The sequence below is a fragment of the Etheostoma spectabile genome, chromosome 15 (assembly GCF_008692095.1).
Source record: "Etheostoma spectabile isolate EspeVRDwgs_2016 chromosome 15, UIUC_Espe_1.0, whole genome shotgun sequence".
NCBI classification, from domain to species: domain Eukaryota; kingdom Metazoa; phylum Chordata; class Actinopteri; order Perciformes; family Percidae; genus Etheostoma; species Etheostoma spectabile.
The window spans coordinates 27789228-27809094 of NC_045747.1; the positions used below are offsets into that span (position 1 = coordinate 27789228).

General features: G+C 40.4%; 2 protein-coding genes across 7 annotated transcripts in view; both read left to right on the forward strand.

Moving 5' to 3' along the window:
- hdgfl3 (HDGF like 3) overlaps positions 1-6558 on the forward strand; it is a 12956-nt gene extending 6398 nt beyond the window's left edge. For 2 of the 5 annotated variants that reach the window (XM_032536829.1, XM_032536826.1), the window contains 2 exons: positions 63-197; positions 1093-6558. In XM_032536829.1, coding sequence (XP_032392720.1) covers positions 63-197; positions 1093-1119 — 162 coding nt within the window. In that variant the 3' untranslated portion in view covers positions 1120-6558. The remainder of the gene's footprint in view (positions 1-62; positions 198-1092) is intronic. The other 3 variants (XR_004335193.1, XM_032536827.1, XM_032536828.1) reach the window with 3 other exon arrangements.
- Positions 6559-7115: 557 nt separating this feature from the next.
- LOC116702553 (histone-binding protein RBBP7) lies at positions 7116-19775 on the forward strand. 2 transcript variants are annotated; one of them, XM_032536822.1, is made up of 12 exons: positions 7116-7350; positions 8054-8198; positions 11300-11445; positions 13079-13255; positions 13367-13482; positions 14884-15044; positions 15440-15566; positions 15663-15740; positions 16506-16582; positions 17762-17819; positions 18550-18660; positions 18800-19775. In XM_032536822.1, the coding sequence occupies exons 1-12, from the start codon at positions 7335-7337 to the stop codon at positions 18869-18871; spliced, it is 1284 nt and encodes a 427-aa protein (XP_032392713.1). In that variant the 5' UTR covers positions 7116-7334; the 3' UTR covers positions 18872-19775. The 2 variants fall into 2 exon arrangements, with proteins under 2 accessions (XP_032392713.1, XP_032392714.1); XM_032536823.1 differs by having other exon boundaries at positions 13082-13255.
- Positions 19776-19867: the final 92 nt, after the last annotated feature.

A 19867-nucleotide genomic window follows, 5' to 3' on the forward strand; every position in this document is an offset into this window, starting at 1 on the left:
GTCTGTTAGAAAAAAAAAACTCTTGACAACTTCCCACACCCTTATCTGTGTGTCTGTGGCAGAAGTCCTCCAAGCTGTCGAGGATCTCATCTGGGGAGGACGACCTGGAGAAGGATGGGAAAGATGAAGACCAGAAGAGCGGCTCAGAGGGAGGAGACCCTGACAACGACATCATCCAAAATACCACCGACAGTAAGGTGGGATACCATATTTAGCACTCTAATCATTAGTGCTTACTTAGTCTGGCATTTCCAGACCTTCTTCCACGGTGCTGCGGAGGAGGGTCTGGCTAGTCCACACAGCATTCTGGGATGAGAGAAAAACGTGCTCTGGTTCATAAGCATTTCTGATTTCTAAAAATGAAATAAATGAATATTTATACATACCTACAGTAAATTGAAAAAAAATGCATACATACGTCAGTCAGTAATAGAATAGAAAAAAAAGAAACTCAGACATAAAGCCATTACAAATGTCAGTCTGGAACAAAAGCGAAGCTTTGGCTGCATCCGATATCCAACACTAACACTAATGTAATTTAGTTGGCTAAAAATAAAAAATGTTTTAGGATGTCCGAAACCTTAGTATAGAACCAAAATTATGTGTTGCATACAATTTCTGTTGAAATATTACAGTATGCAAACACTGCACACTACGCCCATTTACATTTCTACATATAAATCCGTAGTTTTGTCACCTGCGACTGTTGGTCTAGTTGCCTAAGTTTTTCAGTAAAATACAATGAGACCGAACGTATTCCCTTTCAGTGAAATTCAGTCGAATTTTATTGTTTCCATAAGACATTTTTCATTCGATATCACTTAATTTGGATAAAAACGTGTGGATGGAAACATAGCTATTTTTTGCTAACACGGTGACCAGAACAACTTTAGGTGTTAATATATTTAATCCACAACATTTTGATTCAATTCTGGTACCTTACCTGTTATGCTTTCCACTCATAACACAGTAACAGTTGTTACCTATTCATTTTTCATTTCATTTAAAATTTCTCATTTGGTCAACATAGGGCTAATGCTACTAACAACGATGCTAATAATAACTGTGTTTCTGTATTGTGGTGTCCCCCAGAAGCAGCTGCTCATAGAAGAACATTAGGCCAAGAAAGGAAAAGCATGAAAGGGAAATGTTTCTTTGTAGCTGTGATGCCGGAAAGGTGAAACCCGCGACATGATTTCTCATCAGCACCATCTACTGGCTGCCATCTTCACCTCCGCTTCGCTGTTGGACTTCAAGTATGTGTTTTTATAAAAAGGTGCACCCATACTGATACACCCTTGGTATAACTGGGCATTATGTCACAGAGTTTTTAATTTTTTTTCAGCGCCTAAACTTAACAGCAAGGGCCGTATCCAAAATCAAAGCAAAGCCCTTTGTCATCTTAAACTCTTTTAAATAGACAGATCAAGATGGTTAATCATGTTTACCCAGTGACTCTGAATGCTTGTGAGTTTATATTGTTACATCAACGTGAAGTTTAGGTCATTTAAAGGGGCATTACGTACTTGACTTGACTTTTTATCATGTTTTATTGGCAACAATTAGGCATGGTGATAATATGAGTTGTGTTTATATGGAGCCTTTTTCTCTGCTGGGCTTACAGGCCAGCTACATTGCACGCGTGAAGTATGCTCCTACATTACGCTTCCTATAATCAATAATATCTGGCGACACCGCGAATGTGGCGGTGATGCGTCGCTGAGATCAGCTCTACGGTACAAGTGTAAAAATAGGATAATGTATTGACATTTTTTTACGTCAGGTGTGTGACGCCCTTATACACAGAAATGGATCATGACATGTCTATGTGTCTTTTAAAGCTATAGTGCGTAGTTTCACTCCAAGTAATGAAAATAACCCTGTCAGCGCGTCCACATGAAACAAGCCTTCCGTGATTGCGCCAAGCACCCCCACCCCTCCTCCACACAGTTGCTAGTAGCCAAGGAGGACACGGAGGATTAAAAAAAAAACATGATGGACTCTTTAGAAGAGGTAATTAACTTCCCTTAACTAACCCTAACCCTAACCCTCTTAACTTAAATATTAACTAACCCTAACCCTAATTTACTTCGCTTGAGCTTCTGCGCTAGAAATTCGCCGGACGCCACTATCTTCTAAACATAGTCATTCTGAGAAACAGCTTTGTAGCAACTCATTTGGCAATAGCTTGAATGTAACGGACGTTCATTAGTATAAAATATGTACGCACTAAAGCTTTAAATTAAACTACCAATGAATGTAATGGCAGTTTGGTTTAGAGAGTTTCTGTTTCTATTTTTTGTTTCCTGTCACATGCGTCCTTTGATAATAGCTGACTGTAGATTGATGTTTTTACAGCGCCATGCCGGCTCCAAAAAACGGAAGAAACACGGAAAAAAACCCTCTGTCTCGCCTGTGACTCACACAACCATACGCGGTGTGCGCGCTACAGGTGTAGCCAGTTAAAAGATACATTGCGCGGCAAATCCAATCCGGTGTACACGTTACGTGTGCAATGTAGCCAAAGCGTTAGATTATATTAGCCCAATCACAATTTTTTTTTTTTTTACTTGTAAGTTATTCCCCTTTCATTAGTTCATTATTATTCATTATTTAGAACTAAACCGGTTGCTTCACTGGAAAACATAGCAGTTAAATATCCGTCTGTTTCTCTCATTTCTGAACATCCTGGTGGAGTAAAACAAATTTTAAATCATGTCAAAATAATCTTTACTCAAGATCTGCTTTCTAGCTTTTTCCAGAACTATCAACTGCATCTCACAGTCTTCATCGGCGATCGGGAGTTGTCGGCTAAATTGTCCCGAATATAAAGAAACACATTAGGAATCTTGATTAATAGGAATGGGAATCGTTATTGTATGATTTCATACAGAAGGGAAAACAATATGCACTCGTTGCCAAGTCACAATGCAAAAATCACAATTTGACAATAAAAGGTTAAGACCGTTGAAGAGGTAATATTTCAGCATGCTAAATACTACCATTAATGTGTTTGGGCTTGAGAATGAGCAGGACTGTATTTTCTGTTGGGTAAACAGTTGAATATACAAGTGGGTATTGGGATAACAGAGAGAGATCCAAGATTTACATTTTTGTAACAGCTCCTTCAGATACCATGGTTAATGAATTAAAAATAAATAAAGGAATTGACACTTAAAGAGCTGAAAATGTAATGGAAAACAGGACGAGTACCGGAATGTAGATGCTTCAAGTCGACATAATGACTTGACTTGAACTTGACAGAAAGACCTTTGTGACAAACCCATTTCATAACAATAATTACCTACCATAATTAGCCTCTTATCCAATTAGGGCTGATGAAAGCTCAGGATTGGCGATACAGATGGCTGTATCTCTCAGAGTGAGATGTGAAGCTGCTGCTCTTAGGCTACGTCATCGTTTCCGTGCCGAGGGGTTGTGCAAGACCTTTGGCAACACTGAGACTGAAGCGAACGTTTCTCCGCCTGATTGGGTCATGACGTCTCGCTCTCTGAGACTTAGGCTACAAACGTTACAGTGGCAACTACCAGCAACCGGAGGAGTGTACATGCAGCCTACTGTTTATGCCCAGTATACGAGAACGTTAGTTCTTCTACTGGAGCTGAAGATAGTTGTCTGCACGGAGATCGCTTTTGGCTCAAAACTCTGCTCAAAAACCAAAACGTAGCAGCGTTGATGTAGTTATAATCAGGCCTTCTGAAGTTCTAATCATTTTTTCAACTAAAGTGTCGGTAGTATTTATCCACAGCCCGGTCACTCTTCAAAGTACATTACAGGAGATTACTGACTGCCTCTTTAATGATTGTTTGAACGGGACTTATCATGTGTGCTCAGAAGGTAATTTTTACAGTACTTTGTGAACCCAATAAAAACAAAGTATCAGTGCATACTACTCTGTATGTGACATGATAGAATTACGCATTCAAGTGCTCCTCGGATCGTCCGATTTTTCCAAGATCGGAAGTCATTCTTCTGACTTCATTGTGCTCATGTGCACTCAAGGTGGAAAGTCGGAACATTGATTGTAACCATAACAACGGACATGGATGCTAGGAAAAAAGGGTGACCTAGATTAGTAAGTTATTTATTGGCATTTATTAAGTCAGGCTTAACGTTACCTAACTCCATAATCAAGGTGGAATGCTAATAAATGCAAAAATATTGAATTCATAACTGAATGGTTTTATTTTTCAAACAACATATTTAAAATACAAGACGCATAGTATTTCTCTTTAAGACAATGCTATGATAAGCAATTATCCTTATAAAAGTGTTCTTATCTATAATTATTTGATAAACAACCAAACAAACCCTTCATTTTCTTAATTAAATAATGTGTTCCTGTACTGTCCATCCATTATATTTATCAAGAACAAATAACTTCTAAATAGGAAAGAACAAAACTGAAACAAGTTTATACAAAATGATACACTACCCATTAATAATTTGAACATCTCTTCTCAAAGCTCATATTGCTTCAGCTAATGTACCTGACTTGTTATTAAGGGTTAAATACTGTACTTACCATAATAAATTAGTCTAGTCACTCGTTATGGACAACGAATGATGTTAATACCATATTAGAAATAAAATTTGAACAAAATTTGATTTCAAATATGTGAATTCATATTTAAAAAAAATGTTTTTACCGTTAATAAAAAATCGAGTTTTGCCCGCCATGTTGATGACACATTTGAAACTCATATATCACCACGTGAACGCAGCATAATACCAACTATAATAATGTAACTGCAGAACATGTCCTATTTAGGCTCCAGCCACGAAAGTTTTCCCGACATTTTATAGGGTTGTAAAATAACTTCATATGTCATTTCCCCCTCAGTCTCTCTGACTGGACCGGCTAATCAATGCAGCAGAAGATCCATTACTGGGGAAATATCGCCATTCATTTTGTAAACTCTACTCCAAACGGGTTCAAAGATTAGTAATGCTGTTTACGCCAAATTCTAACCCTACCAACGTTATGTAGCCTAACTAAAAAATAGTAATATGTAACAATATTTGCCCCTCTTTAGATGGCAGGAGTGAAAAAAATAGTCATCCTCAACAGTAGCTGTGTTCTGGTTTGAGAATGATGAAGAAGGTTAAGGTTAGAGGGTTAGGTTCGGGTTAGAGTTAAGATACAAAACAGGATGTAGGCTCTACAAGATGACTTTTTTTTTCCTCAGCAACTATTATGTTTTTTCCCAAAAGATGTACAGATTTTTAGTCATTCTAGTCTCTCAAATGGCATGAAAAATCGTGGATAAAGCTGCCATAAATGAAAAACAAATCTCAAAACATGCCCCCTGGACCCTACTGGGTTTAGGCTGAGTACCGAATGTTTCCGACATCTGGCTCTGCCCCTGGATAAAACAGGGGGTTGGAGTGGGTTGTGTCCTTCCCAGTTCTTCATAATCACACATAGTGTAGATAGCCATCAATCGGTATTTATACTGGCCCGTCCATCCGTATTTTATCACTTATAATCACCTGCCACTGTGTACAAATTCATTTGAAAATACCTCCATGTTATATACTATCCTACCATCTATGATATATGTTGGATATTGCAATGTACTGATCACTCTAGTTGTAGCTTGAAATGCTTTTTTTTACAAGGATAGTTATGGGAGGGGCTTATGGAACATTCAGTAATTGTCAGACATTATCCATCCCCATTTACAGTATGTTACTCTTTTATGTAACCAGAAAAAGACGAATGGAAATACATAGATACATGTATGAAGTGTTGTGCACAACTGGGTTACACATTGTAACTCAAAACTATCTATATCTGTATATTTGACATTTGCTGTAGAATATAGGACCACTATTCTACTCGGACTGCTCTAGGTAACAGCTCATCTTTTTATGGAGAAGTGATACATCTGTTCTTCTGTGTATCTGTGAAATAGATCACTGTATATTTCAAAGCTTTATAAAGTGGCATGCTCTGCTGTTGTACTCCAGATCATTCTTATAGGAAAGTGTCCATTGGTTCTTAGTTTCAAATCAGATTTGTTGGTATGTGATAGACCAGGAGGAAAAAAAGAATACACAATCCACTTTTTTTTCTGTTGCCTTGTCTTGACGTCTAAACCTGACAGTGAACTTAACCACATTCACTTTTTAAGGAAACTGAGAGCTTTGAAAATGGTTTTCATCTGAAACATTGTACACAACATACAGTGTGATGAGGCATTTTGAACTTCTCAAACATATCATTGTCCCCTGTGAGAGTTTACTTAGATGGATGAGATGACACCAGACTACTCTGTCTTTTAACTCTGTGCCAGTTTCCTTTACTTTGCGCCCACTGTTGTTGTCATGAGACCTATAGACCTATTTATTTTTAGATGGCAGCTGATTAAGGCCTCCTGTAGGCCTATGTAAAACTCATGCTTTTTACCCCTTCACATCTTTGTTATGCTTGTATTTGGAACATGTTTTGCATTTTCAAGGTTTGTAATTTACTGTAAACTGTTTTTGCTGTTAATGGACGAGACTTTTACAAAATAAACTCATCGGAATGCACAGTGAGGCTGCAATGCTCATTACACACCACAAAACAAAATTGTTGCATGGGTAAAACTAAAGGATGCACAAATCCTTATGAAGGTGGGTGAGGGTGGCGCCACAGAAAAGGCTATGATCCCTTCATCAAATCAGCTGTACTTTGTTAGCATGCTTTCAGTTAGCATGTTACCATTAGAGTGCTATTTGATGTCTTTCTGGACTTTTCAATGAACTTCCTATTAACTTATCACCACATAACAGTATCTAATATTTCCCCTCAACATCAATTATATAATGCCATACATTATGCTTTGTATGCATTATATAGTATATTGCACATCAGTGATAGTGTTTACTAGCTAGTCATTACAGCCCAAAATATACATTGTGATACACTTCTTTTTAATTGGCTACTTTCAATTTGCACATTTTGCAATTGCATGTATTTGATACCTATATACTTGAATTTTTATAGTTCATAATAAAAATTGTTTAGAGGTGGTGGGATCCGAGTGTGAAGGCTCAATGTTGGAGCAGGGCCAAGTTGTCTGCGCAGTCCCTTCTCCATCACTGCGCACTCTGCGCGCAGTGATGTTCCTCGTCAGTAGGCGAGCATTGACGCATGCGTGATAGGTAATCGAGTAATTCGGCGCTGAAAAGGAAGGAACCTACTTTTGTAGCGGTGCGACAACCAAAGCGTCAGCGCTAGCTAGGGGAACAGCAGTATTAACTAAAACGGCGTCTACCTAGTTACTTTGCTTTCGAGCATCGTGACAAAGCGCAGAGTTTGGAACATGGCTGATAAAGAGGGTAGGTTTATTAGCTAGAACTAACGTAAACGTTGCCTATCGTATAAAACGGTGGCCCGTTTTCCTCGTGCATTAACGTTACCGCTTTGTGTGCGCTCTGCCATGGGTGCTAGCATGACATGCTAGCTTAGTAAAGTCCTATCAAGAGGCTTGTTGTCGGTTGTGTTCTGCTCTCGGTTGAACGTTCCTTTAACAACAGCATGTCACACCTCTACTCTTTAACTTCGGTATAACGTTAACGTTACACCCAGTGCACCAAACAACACTTATTTAAACTTAATAAATTGTTTGCATGTTGTGACGCTGCAAAAGCCCCTTTCGCCAAAATACACCGTGACGTTAGTGAGAAATAGTGAAGATGGTTAATAATACATAACTCTTCAGCTAAGATTATTGAATTTCTGTCAACATTCTTTTATCGCAGGTTAATGTAACATTGAAGTAAGCTAGCATTAAACTGGAGTTTAATGTTAAATGGAGCGTTGTGTAAGACTGTTGTCTGTTAACGGTTACTTAGCAAGCCCCTGGCAAAACCACCGATGTAACTGTAAGTTAACGTTGTGTGAAATCCGCTTTCATCGGGTAAATACGTACATCTGCGTATGAAAAAATACATTGCTATATACATACTATATACAGTTACAGCAATAACTGCCACTGTTTGCTATTCTACCTGTATCTCATACCGTGTTGTTCTGCTAAAGTGTATGACGATGCTGTGGAAGAAAGGGTCATCAATGAAGAGTACAAGATTTGGAAGAAAAATACACCTTTCCTGTACGACCTGGTGATGACGCATGCGCTGGAGTGGCCCAGCCTTACTGTCCAGTGGCTTCCAGATGTCAGCAGGTATTTACATGGTCTCCATCTTACTGCTCATACAACATGGTTTAAATCCCAACAGCGACACCAACAATATGCGTCTGTCAAGCTGCTTTTTAAAGCCAATCAATGTTCTGTGCTGTGTGCCACTTTCAACCACCTGCAGACAGGACAGTCCCCCAGCTCTTCATTGTGGGTCTCTTTTGATTGTGTTTGCCTGCATTATCTTTGTCATTAAACTGCACATCAAAGTGGAGCTGGGCAATATGGAGAAAATCAAATATTAAGATAATTTTGACCAGGACCTGAAATTAACACCCGGCCACCTGCCAAATGCGGGTAGATGTTCCAGTTGACGGGTAAGATTGTTTATCTACCTGCCACCCTGGCAGGTAATCAATGAGAATTGAGTGACTCAGACGGTTAAGGATCGGTAAGATGGGTACGCAGTTGCTTACGGGCCTGAACCAATCGGGGGCGCGAATCACTGGAAGACATTGATTGACAGCCGGGACCCCCTATCGTATTTTCATTACTCGCGACATTCCCAGCAGTCCCATGTGCAGCCACTGACCAAGTTGACTTCCTTGTTTGTCATATGAAGATGAGACGTGCGTGACTCGAACGTCTCACATTTACCAACTAAACGTACAGCGAAAGACCATCCCGCCAACCTGTATACATTTTAACATAAATGTGCACTCTGTTTTTTCATTATAAAGTCGCTGAAAGCTGCAGCTGTTTCAATCCTGTCAGCTTTTGGGGCTGCTGTCCCCCCCATGACTGACGCACGCACACATAAACGCACACAATCACACATGGGGGATACAGGAAAAACCGCAGATGAGATGTACAGGATAACCTAAATTGAGGACAGCTACATTATTGTGGGCGGAATTATAAGTTAAAGTCCAATAAGTACTTTATTAAATCATATGAATGTGTGTCCTAGCCCAGAATAGGAAATTATGCCTTTATGCTGGATTATCAACATGGGCCCCCCTACTACAGCACATGATGATAGAGCAATGTCCACGAGTAGGCTACCAGGAATAGGACAATATGGGATCACAGCGACACAGCAATTCCTGTTCTTCACCTTTTTATGAGGCAAAAAAACAACTGCCTGGTAAAAAGTGACTGGATTTTTAAATCCACCTGCCACTGTGACACCCAATGAGGGTATTGTGGCAATATTGTTGGGTTGACTATGGATGCTTTCACAAAACAATTACACATGGGCGGCTGTGGCTCAGTGGAAGAGCGGTTGCCTGCCAATCGGCAGGTTGGTGGTTCAATCCCCACCCCTGCAGTCATTGTTGAAGTGTCCTTGGGCAAGACACTGAACCCCGAGTTGCCCCCGGTGCTGCGCATCGGAGTGTGAATGTGTGTGAATGTTTATCTGATGAGCAGCCCCGGCCACAGTGTATGAATGTGTGTGAATGGTGAATGTTTCCTGTAGATGTAAAAGCGCTTTGAGCAGTTGTTAAGACTGGAAAAGCGCTATATAAATACAGCACATTTACATTTACACATGAAATATTTGATAAATAATCATCAGTAATGTGGATTTGAAGACTAAGTGGGTAAAGGCAAGTAACAGAACAGCTAGTTAGTCTGGTTAGTTCAGAAAATGACATCCTTTTACAGTAATGCAGCCTTTTAAAACCAGGGAAAGACAGCATGTGTCATATTACGATATTCAAAATTTAAGAGAATTTCTAACCTCATTCTTGATGTCTATATGATATTAATGAAATTAATGAATTGCCCAGCCCTACATCAAAGCCAACGTCTAGTCAGAAAAAATGGGACAGACATAGCTCAATGTGTCTGTTAAATCTCCTTCCGCTCTCTGTGATAACCTATATTGTGTTTTTATAACAGCTGAACTCACTTAATTGTTGTGTGTATATTTTTCTGTCGTCAGACAACAGAAGTATGATAATGATTTTATCTCTGCTTGCGTACTACGCGGCAATCATTCCCAAGGTGCTGCGTTGCCATGTTGATCACATCGTTATTTTGTGATTATGGCATTGTCTGACAAAACAAACCCACAGTCAATTCTAGTGATGGTGAGATGAAGCCTCATGAACCATTGAAGCTTTCCAGCAGAGTTGGTCAAAAAGTTACATTTCTTGAGGCTTTTTCTGCTCACAATACCACCTGTTGGCCAAAGAGTGTAAAACAGGCAGGTATATTACAGATGATCTCGTGATCTGTGATACACTGTATTAGACGGTTTTTGACTGTAAAGACTTAAAAATAACAGTGAAGAAAAAATCCATTTCCACCTAATGACTTATAGTGTATATTTTCTTTTGGTATAATATAATCAACACAACATTGAACAAATTTCCTTAGGAGGAATGCAGCACTCAACCGTGTGAATATCAACCCTTTTGGTCATAATATAGTAATAGCAGGAGGGGCAATATAAGTAGGCTATTCTAAAACTGGAAAGTGGCGGTGGTTTAACTGGGCAGAGGTTGGTGAATGTGCTCGTGTAGATCACAGAGGTATAATAAAACCGTCGCCAGATGTGTAATTTATTTGTTTTAATGTTTTTAGTGTTTTCTCGTAGTAGTTTCCCGTTCTACATGGTTTTCCTTTTCTGAATAATGTAGATTAAAATCATACTACCTAACTCATCAACTGTAATTTGACTGTAGCATGTTGGGACTGCTTTTCTTTAAAAACTGGATATTGATATTGTATTATTCGGTATGGAAAGCTTTTGGCAATGGTAGGTCCATCTACCCTGTCCAATTCTTATCAGTTAGGTATGCTTCTGTCTATATTCTGTAAGCATTTGAGACAGCTAGAACATTCAAATGGACACCCCTATCTGTCTGTATGACTGGCATTACCATATAAAAAGAATACACCGAGATTCATTGAAACCCAAAATGTTTTTTATACCTCGATATTCTTTGCTGCTTAAAAGTGTATTGTCATACTTTTTTCCTTTTTACTATCAGCAGTCTTTTGAATGTTTGAAGAATCACACTTGCCTTCCTACCTTGTTTCCATGGAAAAAGCCCCGCACTGAATGTTAAACTAAAAGGCAAAGCTTTTGCTACAGAGTATAGATTCAAATCCTGTCCTCTTGTGGAACTCTGCAGGCCCGAAGGGAAGGACTACGCAGTACACCGGCTGGTGTTGGGGACCCATACGTCAGATGAGCAGAACCACCTGGTGATTGCCAGCGTCCAGGTACCAAATGATGACGCCCAGTTTGATGCCTCGCACTACGACAGCGAGAAAGGAGGTAAAACAAAACAAAAACACATCACATGTCATCCTGCAGGAGAACTTTTCACATCCAAACAGTTGTTTGTTGCCGATGTAAATTTATTGATATTCACCATACTGTACATAGTGTGCATGTGAAAAGCCTAACATGCATTAAACTTTTGTAGAACGTTTGTAAGACGTTTGTAGGGCTGCAACTAACGATTAGTTTCATTGTCAATTATTTTCTCAGTTATTGGATCAATTGTTTGGTCTCTAAGATGTCAGACAATGGTGAAAAAATGGGGCTCAGTGTATCCCAAAGCCCAAGATGACGTCCTCAAATGTCTCATTTTGTCCACAGCTCAAAGATATTCAGATTACTGTCACAGAGAGAAGAAACTAGAAAATATTCCCATTTAACACGCTGTGATGTGTTGTGTTGTTCTGTCTTCCAGCAGGTATGTTGATGGATGCCCAGCTATGTGCAGGTGTGCTGAAGGCTCACTGCTCCTTTGGCGTGTTGCCGGAGGTAGTATTAGTATGTTAGTATGGCCACGGAACAATTTTAAGGTACAGTCCAGTCCGAGTCTAAAGCTCAAAACACACACAAAAAATCAATGGGTAAAGTAATAGTTGGTTTCTGGGTTTTCTTCTTTTGAATTTAGTTTGTCCTGCTTCTAAAGTGGGCCTGAGCATAGCTGCTGTCACCTTTGCTCACAAATCAATGTCAAATTGCTCACCACCTTTAGTACATTCACACATAATGGTTTTCTTTAATCAGCATATTTGGGAAAGCAGCAGCACCTTGTGGTACAGTGGACGTTTATCTGCACTTGGCACAGTAGCTGGTTAATACAATACCTTCCAGGCAAAGTGACTCTGCCAACATCATATAAAATATAGAGATACTCTGCTTTTACTAGAATTTCAGGACCCATAACCATAATTATCTGTCCGTTGTGGCTAATACCGATGTGGTTACCTGCCAACATTAATCTTACAACTGTATCTTAACAATTTAATTTTTCTAGCACACCAGTGTTTAGAGAGCCCTACTGTCCCTACGATAAAGAATATATGTAATAGTATTGTTTCAATAACATTCATTTCTCAGTTATTGGCCAATAAAGTATCAGCCACCAATATTGTGCATTAGGAATGTAACGATGCATCAAGAATCGGTTAAAAATCGATAACCGGTTGAGATCATAATTTAAAAAAATCAAGATGCAATTTATAAACGGCCTAGGGAGGAATTTACGCTTGATTTCACTTGTTTGACTTCAGGCGTCATTCACTACGTGTTCTTAGATCATTTGTTTTAGTTATTTTGATGTGGGACTTGTTTTAAAAATCAAATTATTATTTTTTGTTATTTAAGATAAAATACAATTTCATTGTCACTTTAGATAAGAGGACACATCTGTTATTTGGCACAGTTTATATAAATAAAGGAACATTTTTCAGTTATTTGTGTGCAGCTAAAAAAAGGACCTGACTAAATTGTATCGTGAACCTAAAATTGTGAATTGTATCAAATTCTGAGTTGAGTGTATCGTTACATCCATACTGTGCATCCCTCGTAGTTAAATTTGACCTGCTGTTGTCACTCGTCTGGTGTCCGTTTCCTGCCTTGGCCGTACTACAGTGTTTTTGTATCCTGTTGACAGAGTTTGGTGGATTTGGTTCAGTAAGTGGAAAAATCGAGATTGAAATTAAGATCAACCACGAGGGAGAGGTCAACCGAGCCCGCTACATGCCCCAGAACCACTGCATCATCGCCACCAAGACCCCCACCTCTGACGTGCTGGTCTTCGACTACAATAAGCACCCGACTAAGCCAGGTTGGGTCACTGCTGTGCAGATACACTAATGACTACACGCACCAGAATGCACTTAACTCCAGTGAGTCACACATCCTAAAGGTGAATGCAGTGTGTATTTGTGTGTTTCAGATCCCAGCGGGGAGTGCAGTCCTGACTTACGGCTGAAAGGCCACCAGAAAGAAGGCTATGGCCTTTCCTGGAATCCCAACCTCAGCGGCAACTTACTCAGCGCCTCCGACGACCATGTAAGTGACTGGAACTAAAAGTTTTGAACCTTTTTATTCGTGGTCCCCGTGGATTGACAAGAGAGGGAGGGATGACACACGGCAAAGTGCCACAGGTAGGATTCAAACCCGGATTCGAGGAAACGCTGCAAAGACCTCAGCCTACATGGGGCGCATGCTCTTACTGGGTGAGCTAGAGGCCGCCCCCTGGAACTAATAGCTTACTGGGCCTTCATTTACTGGTTATCCAGTCCAGAGAAGTGAATGTGCCCGAAAGAAGGGTCCAAAGTAGACCTGGGCGATATGAATTAGTTATTGCAGGGTTGACACTTGGTGCTTTCACAAAATATTAACACCATGAGTATTTAAATAAATAATCACCAATAATGTTACTGTAATGCAGCCTTTAAAACCAAGAAAAGACAACACTTGTGTCATATTACGCCAAAATTTAAATTTATATCTAGCCTCATATATCGATGTCAATATAATATCAATGTACTGCCCAAGTCCAAAGGTTTGTTTATACTGAAAGCAGAGTGTATGCATACACATTCAATGGAAAAGGCGCCAGTGGCTTTGATAAACACCACTGGTGTTCAGTTTCATCTTCTGTTAACTGTTCGTTGCAGTGCCCTCAAACCATTGAGGACTCCTTGGAAAGACCTTGTGATGAAAAATTGTGTGAATGCCTAGTGATGCAGCACTTTCCCATCTTATAACGGATCATTGTAGCAAGGGGATAAAAAAAAAATTGAATTCAATCAAAACCCTTTATATGTCCCCGGTGGGCAATTTATAGAGACATGTAGGGCCCCATCTTGCACCCGGCACATTGCAGCACAAAGCCAGACGCATGTGTCTTTGCTGTTTTAAAACCAAAGCAGTTGTTCATTTCCTGTCCAGCGCCCACGTCGTTTAAATAGCAAATGCACCTGCGCCCTTCATTGACTAGAGGAAACGGTTGCGCCATTCACCTACAACAACCTGGTCTAAAGTCAGCAATTCAGCTTTTCATTGTTATTTTAACAGAAAATTTGTAAAATGCACCTAGACTTGTGCACAGCGCGCACACAATGTTTGTTACACACACACAGGGAAGTGCAGCAGCACACACACATGCAGAAGATTACAAACGCACCTGGCTTTTAAAGGGAGTGGGAGATGACACTGATTTGTTTATTGCACGTTATGCCAAAAACACACCTATGAATTAATGAAGAGACTAAGTCCAACACTTTTAACCATGCACCCAGCGCGGAAACCGTTTAAAGTAGCAAAAGTGGATTTGGACCTGCGCCAGGCACTTCACGCCGTGCGCTTGGATCGTTAAAATTGGGCCTGTAGAGCAGGACGGTAACAAAGTGTGGATAACACTTTTGAAAAATCTTTTTAATTGATTGTGCTGCCATTTATCTCCAGACCATTTGTCTATGGGACATCGGGGCGGGCCCAAAGGAAAGGAAGATTGTGGATGCCAAGACCATCTTTACCGGACACACAGCAGTGGTGGAAGATGTTTCCTGGCATTTGCTCCATGAATCCCTGTTTGGCTCAGTGGCAGACGACCAGAAACTCATGATGTAAGTGGCCTATACAAATACGTAGTCGTGAATGGAGACAAGCTATTCATCAAGGAATATGAGGAAAATATGCAATAACTCAGACGTTAAAGTGTACTCAGTTCTGCACTTCAGCTGCTTTCAGTATTCTGCTGAAATAAAACAAATTGCTTGTTGAAAAACAAATAAAAGGAAATCCTTGACAATTTTCTTTTGTTAAAGAAATTGAACATTGAATATTATAAAGACACCACTAAAAAAAGACATTTTAAAGTGGTTTTCTACTGATATGTTTTCTTTTGTGAGATGTTGCAGCCCTTTTATTGTGCCAGTTGATATCTGATGACAATAAATTTAAAAAAAATATTTATTCAAATTAATGATGTCCCTTCTGCCTCTCCTTAACCCTCCACCAGATGGGACACTCGGTCCAACACCACATCCAAAGCCAGCCACGCCGTGGACGCTCACACTGCTGAGGTCAACTGTCTCAGCTTCAACCCCTACAGCGAGTTCATTCTCGCCACTGGCTCTGCTGACAAGGTAGAGAAGAAGAAATGCACTCTGGCCTGAAGTTATTATTTTATCAAATAAACTGGATTAGCTATTTAATTTTAAGGCTTGTTTTGTTTCTCTCAGACTGTTGCCCTGTGGGATCTAAGGAACCTCAAACTGAAGCTCCACTCCTTTGAGTCCCACAAAGATGAAATTTTCCAGGTAAGAACTTCCAAATGAATTCATTAAGTTAGTAAGGACACACGGTTTTGTGTTAATGCCAGTCTGCAGTTAGAAAGAAGTTGTCTGTGATATACAGACAGCCAGGTTCGCGATACAGGCTATAATAACAGTCTGTTATCAAACCTTATTGTAATCACCTAACAGATCAACTTGTAGTTTAGATAAAGTTACGCCAAAAAACATTTCATTTCTGCGCCCGTGTTATCCAATCTGTCCGGCCACACCAGCTGCGCCAGGACTGGCCACACCGGCCTGCATGCTGCACCGATCGTTACGGTGTCTCCTTTATCTCCTTTATCTCTTCCAAGAGCCTGTGTCAAGCCAGGCAGGTAATCACATACTGGAAGGCCACAGTGCAGCTCGACACTTAACAAAATAAACAAATTTCAAAATAAAGCATCCAGGTTTATAATGATTTTGGCTGTCTGAACTTTCTCAGCGGTATCTACAGCAAGACACGCAATCAGGCACATGTAGAGACGGATGGATGGACAGAGTGACACACACACACACACACACACACACACACACATGCACAAGGAAAGAGCAAGGGAGGGACAGAGAAAGAGAGAGAGAGAGAGAGAGAGAGATGTTCTGTAGAGTGGAGAGCATTGCTTTTTGACCTGCACGTCTGGTTTGAAAAATCCCAAATATGACTTTGTAACTTTAATTACTGCCAGTAAGTGAAGAGAAGCATGAGAACTATATGAGCGCTACAGTTTGACCAACTGTCCAATTCTTTAGGTACAATGGTCTCCACACAATGAAACCATCTTGGCCTCCAGCGGCACCGACCGGCGACTCAACGTCTGGGACCTCAGGTAAAAACTCTCCGCCATGCATAATAATCCATGTCTTTAATGACCCCGAGGTCTCCTCCCAGTTGGAAGTGGTGGGGAAACCTGCAAAGGAGGGGCGCCCAAATGGCTCCCTGATCACATGCCCCAGCCCCTTCAACTCATAATAAATGATAATAACCAAGGGAAATTTAAATATAGTGCGGCCTTAAATGGCAATAAAAGACAACATTAAGGCATCATACTAACTATTATTAATACAAGAATATATATTGTCTCATCACCTTACAGTGTATTACTTGTATTACTAGGGTGCGGTTAGTATCAGTGTAGACCAAGCTGCAGCTGTTGAAAATAGATCTATTCGATATGCCAGTAGAGTCCAATTTCAAGGATAACTCGAGAATACTTCAACAGTACAGAACTTTATCAGAAAGGAAAAAAGATCTACTTATAATAATGCTTAGCGAGCACTGCTCAACCATGGTAAACATTTGTGATTTTTAATGTGGAAACATCGCACTTAACATGCAGTACATAAAGACGGAGCGCATCGCATCATACTCTGGAAACCACAGCCACCGGAGAGGAAAACAATCGGTGCCACAATAGGCAACTAAGGGCTGAAATGCTAACAAAGTGCCTGTAGCTAGCAAAAACATCAGATTTAAGAATGTTTAAGGATTATTTTAGCAACCCTTGTTCACCTGAGAGGACAAATTAGCTGTTAGCAAGCTAATGTTAGCTATGTGTTAGCAAGCTAAGGCACCTGCAGACATAATGCTGCATAGCTTTCTGATTTATCCACATTCCATTCATCATCCTACCATCCTACGCAAAATGCTTGCTGCAAACGTAACGTCAGACATATTGTTAGCCTAGTGTCAGGATCCCACATTCCTCCATTGTCCCTGCTGATTCCTCCCATCTGGTTACACTTTTGTCTTCATAAAGGCTCAGTGTTTTGGCTCGGCGGCTTATAAAAACTGAAGTTTATGGGTTATTTATGGTGTTGGTAGTGCATACTACCACAAAGCAGCTTTTAGACATTCTTCTGTTTGCTAGAAGATGAGATTGATGAGGAGATACCTTCACACAATAGAAGTAAACGGAGTTGTTTTCCCCTCCAGAGGGGGCAGTACTTAAATATGCTCTGTCTCTATTGAGGAGTAACTACGTTTTTGTTGGATGTTATTTTTCTAGTAAAATCGGGGAGGAGCAGTCGGCAGAAGATGCTGAGGATGGCCCACCAGAGCTGCTGGTAAGCGATATCCTGTAATCAAGATAACTGTGTGATTGTATTCCGAGTCATCCTTTGTCGTTAGTCACAAAACCTTCCTACACTTGAACCCAAAAAGCAGGGGTGTGATGTGATTGGACAGCCTTTCAATACTCCAAAGATGTGATCAGGTTTGTCTGACTGCACCCGTCCTGGCAATGCTTAGGTTAATAATCACATAAAATCCCAATAATCACATCAGCTGGTTGATCTGTGGCATTGTAACTGCTGAAAACGGAACAATGTGACACAGTGGATATAGAACTGAAAAACCCAAAGTTTTATCACAATATATCAGTTCTTTACACACAGAAAAGATATTTGCTGATATCACAAAGTCTGCAATGATATGATTCTAATTCAATTCAGCTGCCTGGAACATGAGGCGATATAAGTCCATTTAACCCAATTAATTCCGTTTATATCAACTCAAAAAAAAAGACCATTTTACCACTTTATCACTTAGCTCTTCTGACATTTAAATGAAAGGAAAGAAAAAAACCTATTCTTTTTAATAAAAAAGAATAAATATAAAGTCAGAATTTTCAAATAATGGTGCATCTTAAAGATGATGTGTATCAATGTTAACACTTTGCATTGATCAGAGTGGATTGTTAAATATTTAATTGATATATTGGTCCCCGCTTACCTGTTTACGTCTGGCTGTTGAATCAAAGGGCCCGTCTCTAACGTCCACCTTTTTCCCCATCAGTTCATCCACGGGGGCCACACAGCCAAGATCTCTGACTTCTCCTGGAACCCCAATGAACCCTGGGTCATCTGCTCGGTGTCAGAGGACAACATCATGCAAGTCTGGCAGATGGTGAGTACGGCTGCCGTCCGTCAGTGTTTGGGATTATGATAGCTCCATTCCCCCCCCCCCCCCCCCCCCCCATGCACGGGTAGAACATCAGAACATAAAGTTTACACAAAGTTGACCTCGTGTCCTGTTCTTCTCCCAGGCGGAGAACATCTACAATGACGAGGAGCCAGACAACACCCCTGCATCAGAGCTGGAGGCTCAGGGATCATAACCCAGCACGGCACTTGTCTCTCCAGGCACGACCCCCCCCCTCCCCCAAACCTCTAACCCTGCCCTATTCCCTGATCTCCCAGACCCAGCCTCTCGTTTCCCTCTCTGACTATTCCAGTGCACAAGGAAGAATCTGCTCCACGTGAATGACCAATGTGGAGAGCTAGAGACAGCGTGGACTCCACCCTTGCTAATAGATGGTTGAATTCAGGCTCAGCTTGTTCCCACTTCCCCGTTGGCCCAAGTCCCCAGAAGCACTTGGAGTAGGATAAGATTTGCTCAGGTGGTAATATCTCCAGTTTTTGGGGAATAGGATTTGAAGCCTTTTAAGAGTAGAACACCTTTTGTGTGCTAAGTCAGTGTAAACCATTGTTAAGACAAGTTAATCAGTTCATTTGCAAGGAAAACACTAAAGTGTCATTTTACATTTTGACTTAGCAGTAGCCAGAAAAACCACTCGCTAGTAGGCTTCCCTCAAGACGCAAACATGTAAGGAAACCCGCCCAGTAAAAGACTAATCTGAGCTCTGAAATGCTTTTTGGGAAAACCTGATCTACATCTGTCCAAACCGCAATTGGCTAAAAGCTAACGTCGATGGTCATGTCCAGGGGAGCTTTATTCCTACTTTAGTTTCCCACCTGTCGAGCACTTATAGCTGTTAATTTCTTACATAATATCGTACTTAGCTGACACTTCCCAGCTGTCCTTTGAAGGAACATCCCCTGCTGCGTTTGCCTCCTGTTTCTAAGGTACAGAAACTGCTGTGTTTGAGTGAAAGGTGTGGAACTAAGTTAGTGCACTTGAGGGAAACACATCTTTTCCCTCTCTTCTGTTACATAATGTGAAATTGCCTTGTTTTGTTCCCTGCACCACAAATTGCAATAAAACTTTTATAACTTTTCAAAGGTAAGTTTCTTATTTATGCAAGTCAAAAATGTCTAAAAACAATGCTTTTACAGACTTTACTCTTTAGGAAATGACAAGACCCAAAAATCAC

Excerpts from the sequence above, each read along its gene's own strand:
- LOC116702553 (XM_032536822.1), top strand. Across the intron at positions 13,483-14,883 it reads TCAGCGCCTCCGACGACCAT|ACCATTTGTCTATGGGACAT; the intron begins GTAAGTGACTGG and ends ATTTATCTCCAG. Across the intron at positions 17,820-18,549 it reads ATGGCCCACCAGAGCTGCTG|TTCATCCACGGGGGCCACAC; the intron begins GTAAGCGATATC and ends TTTCCCCATCAG.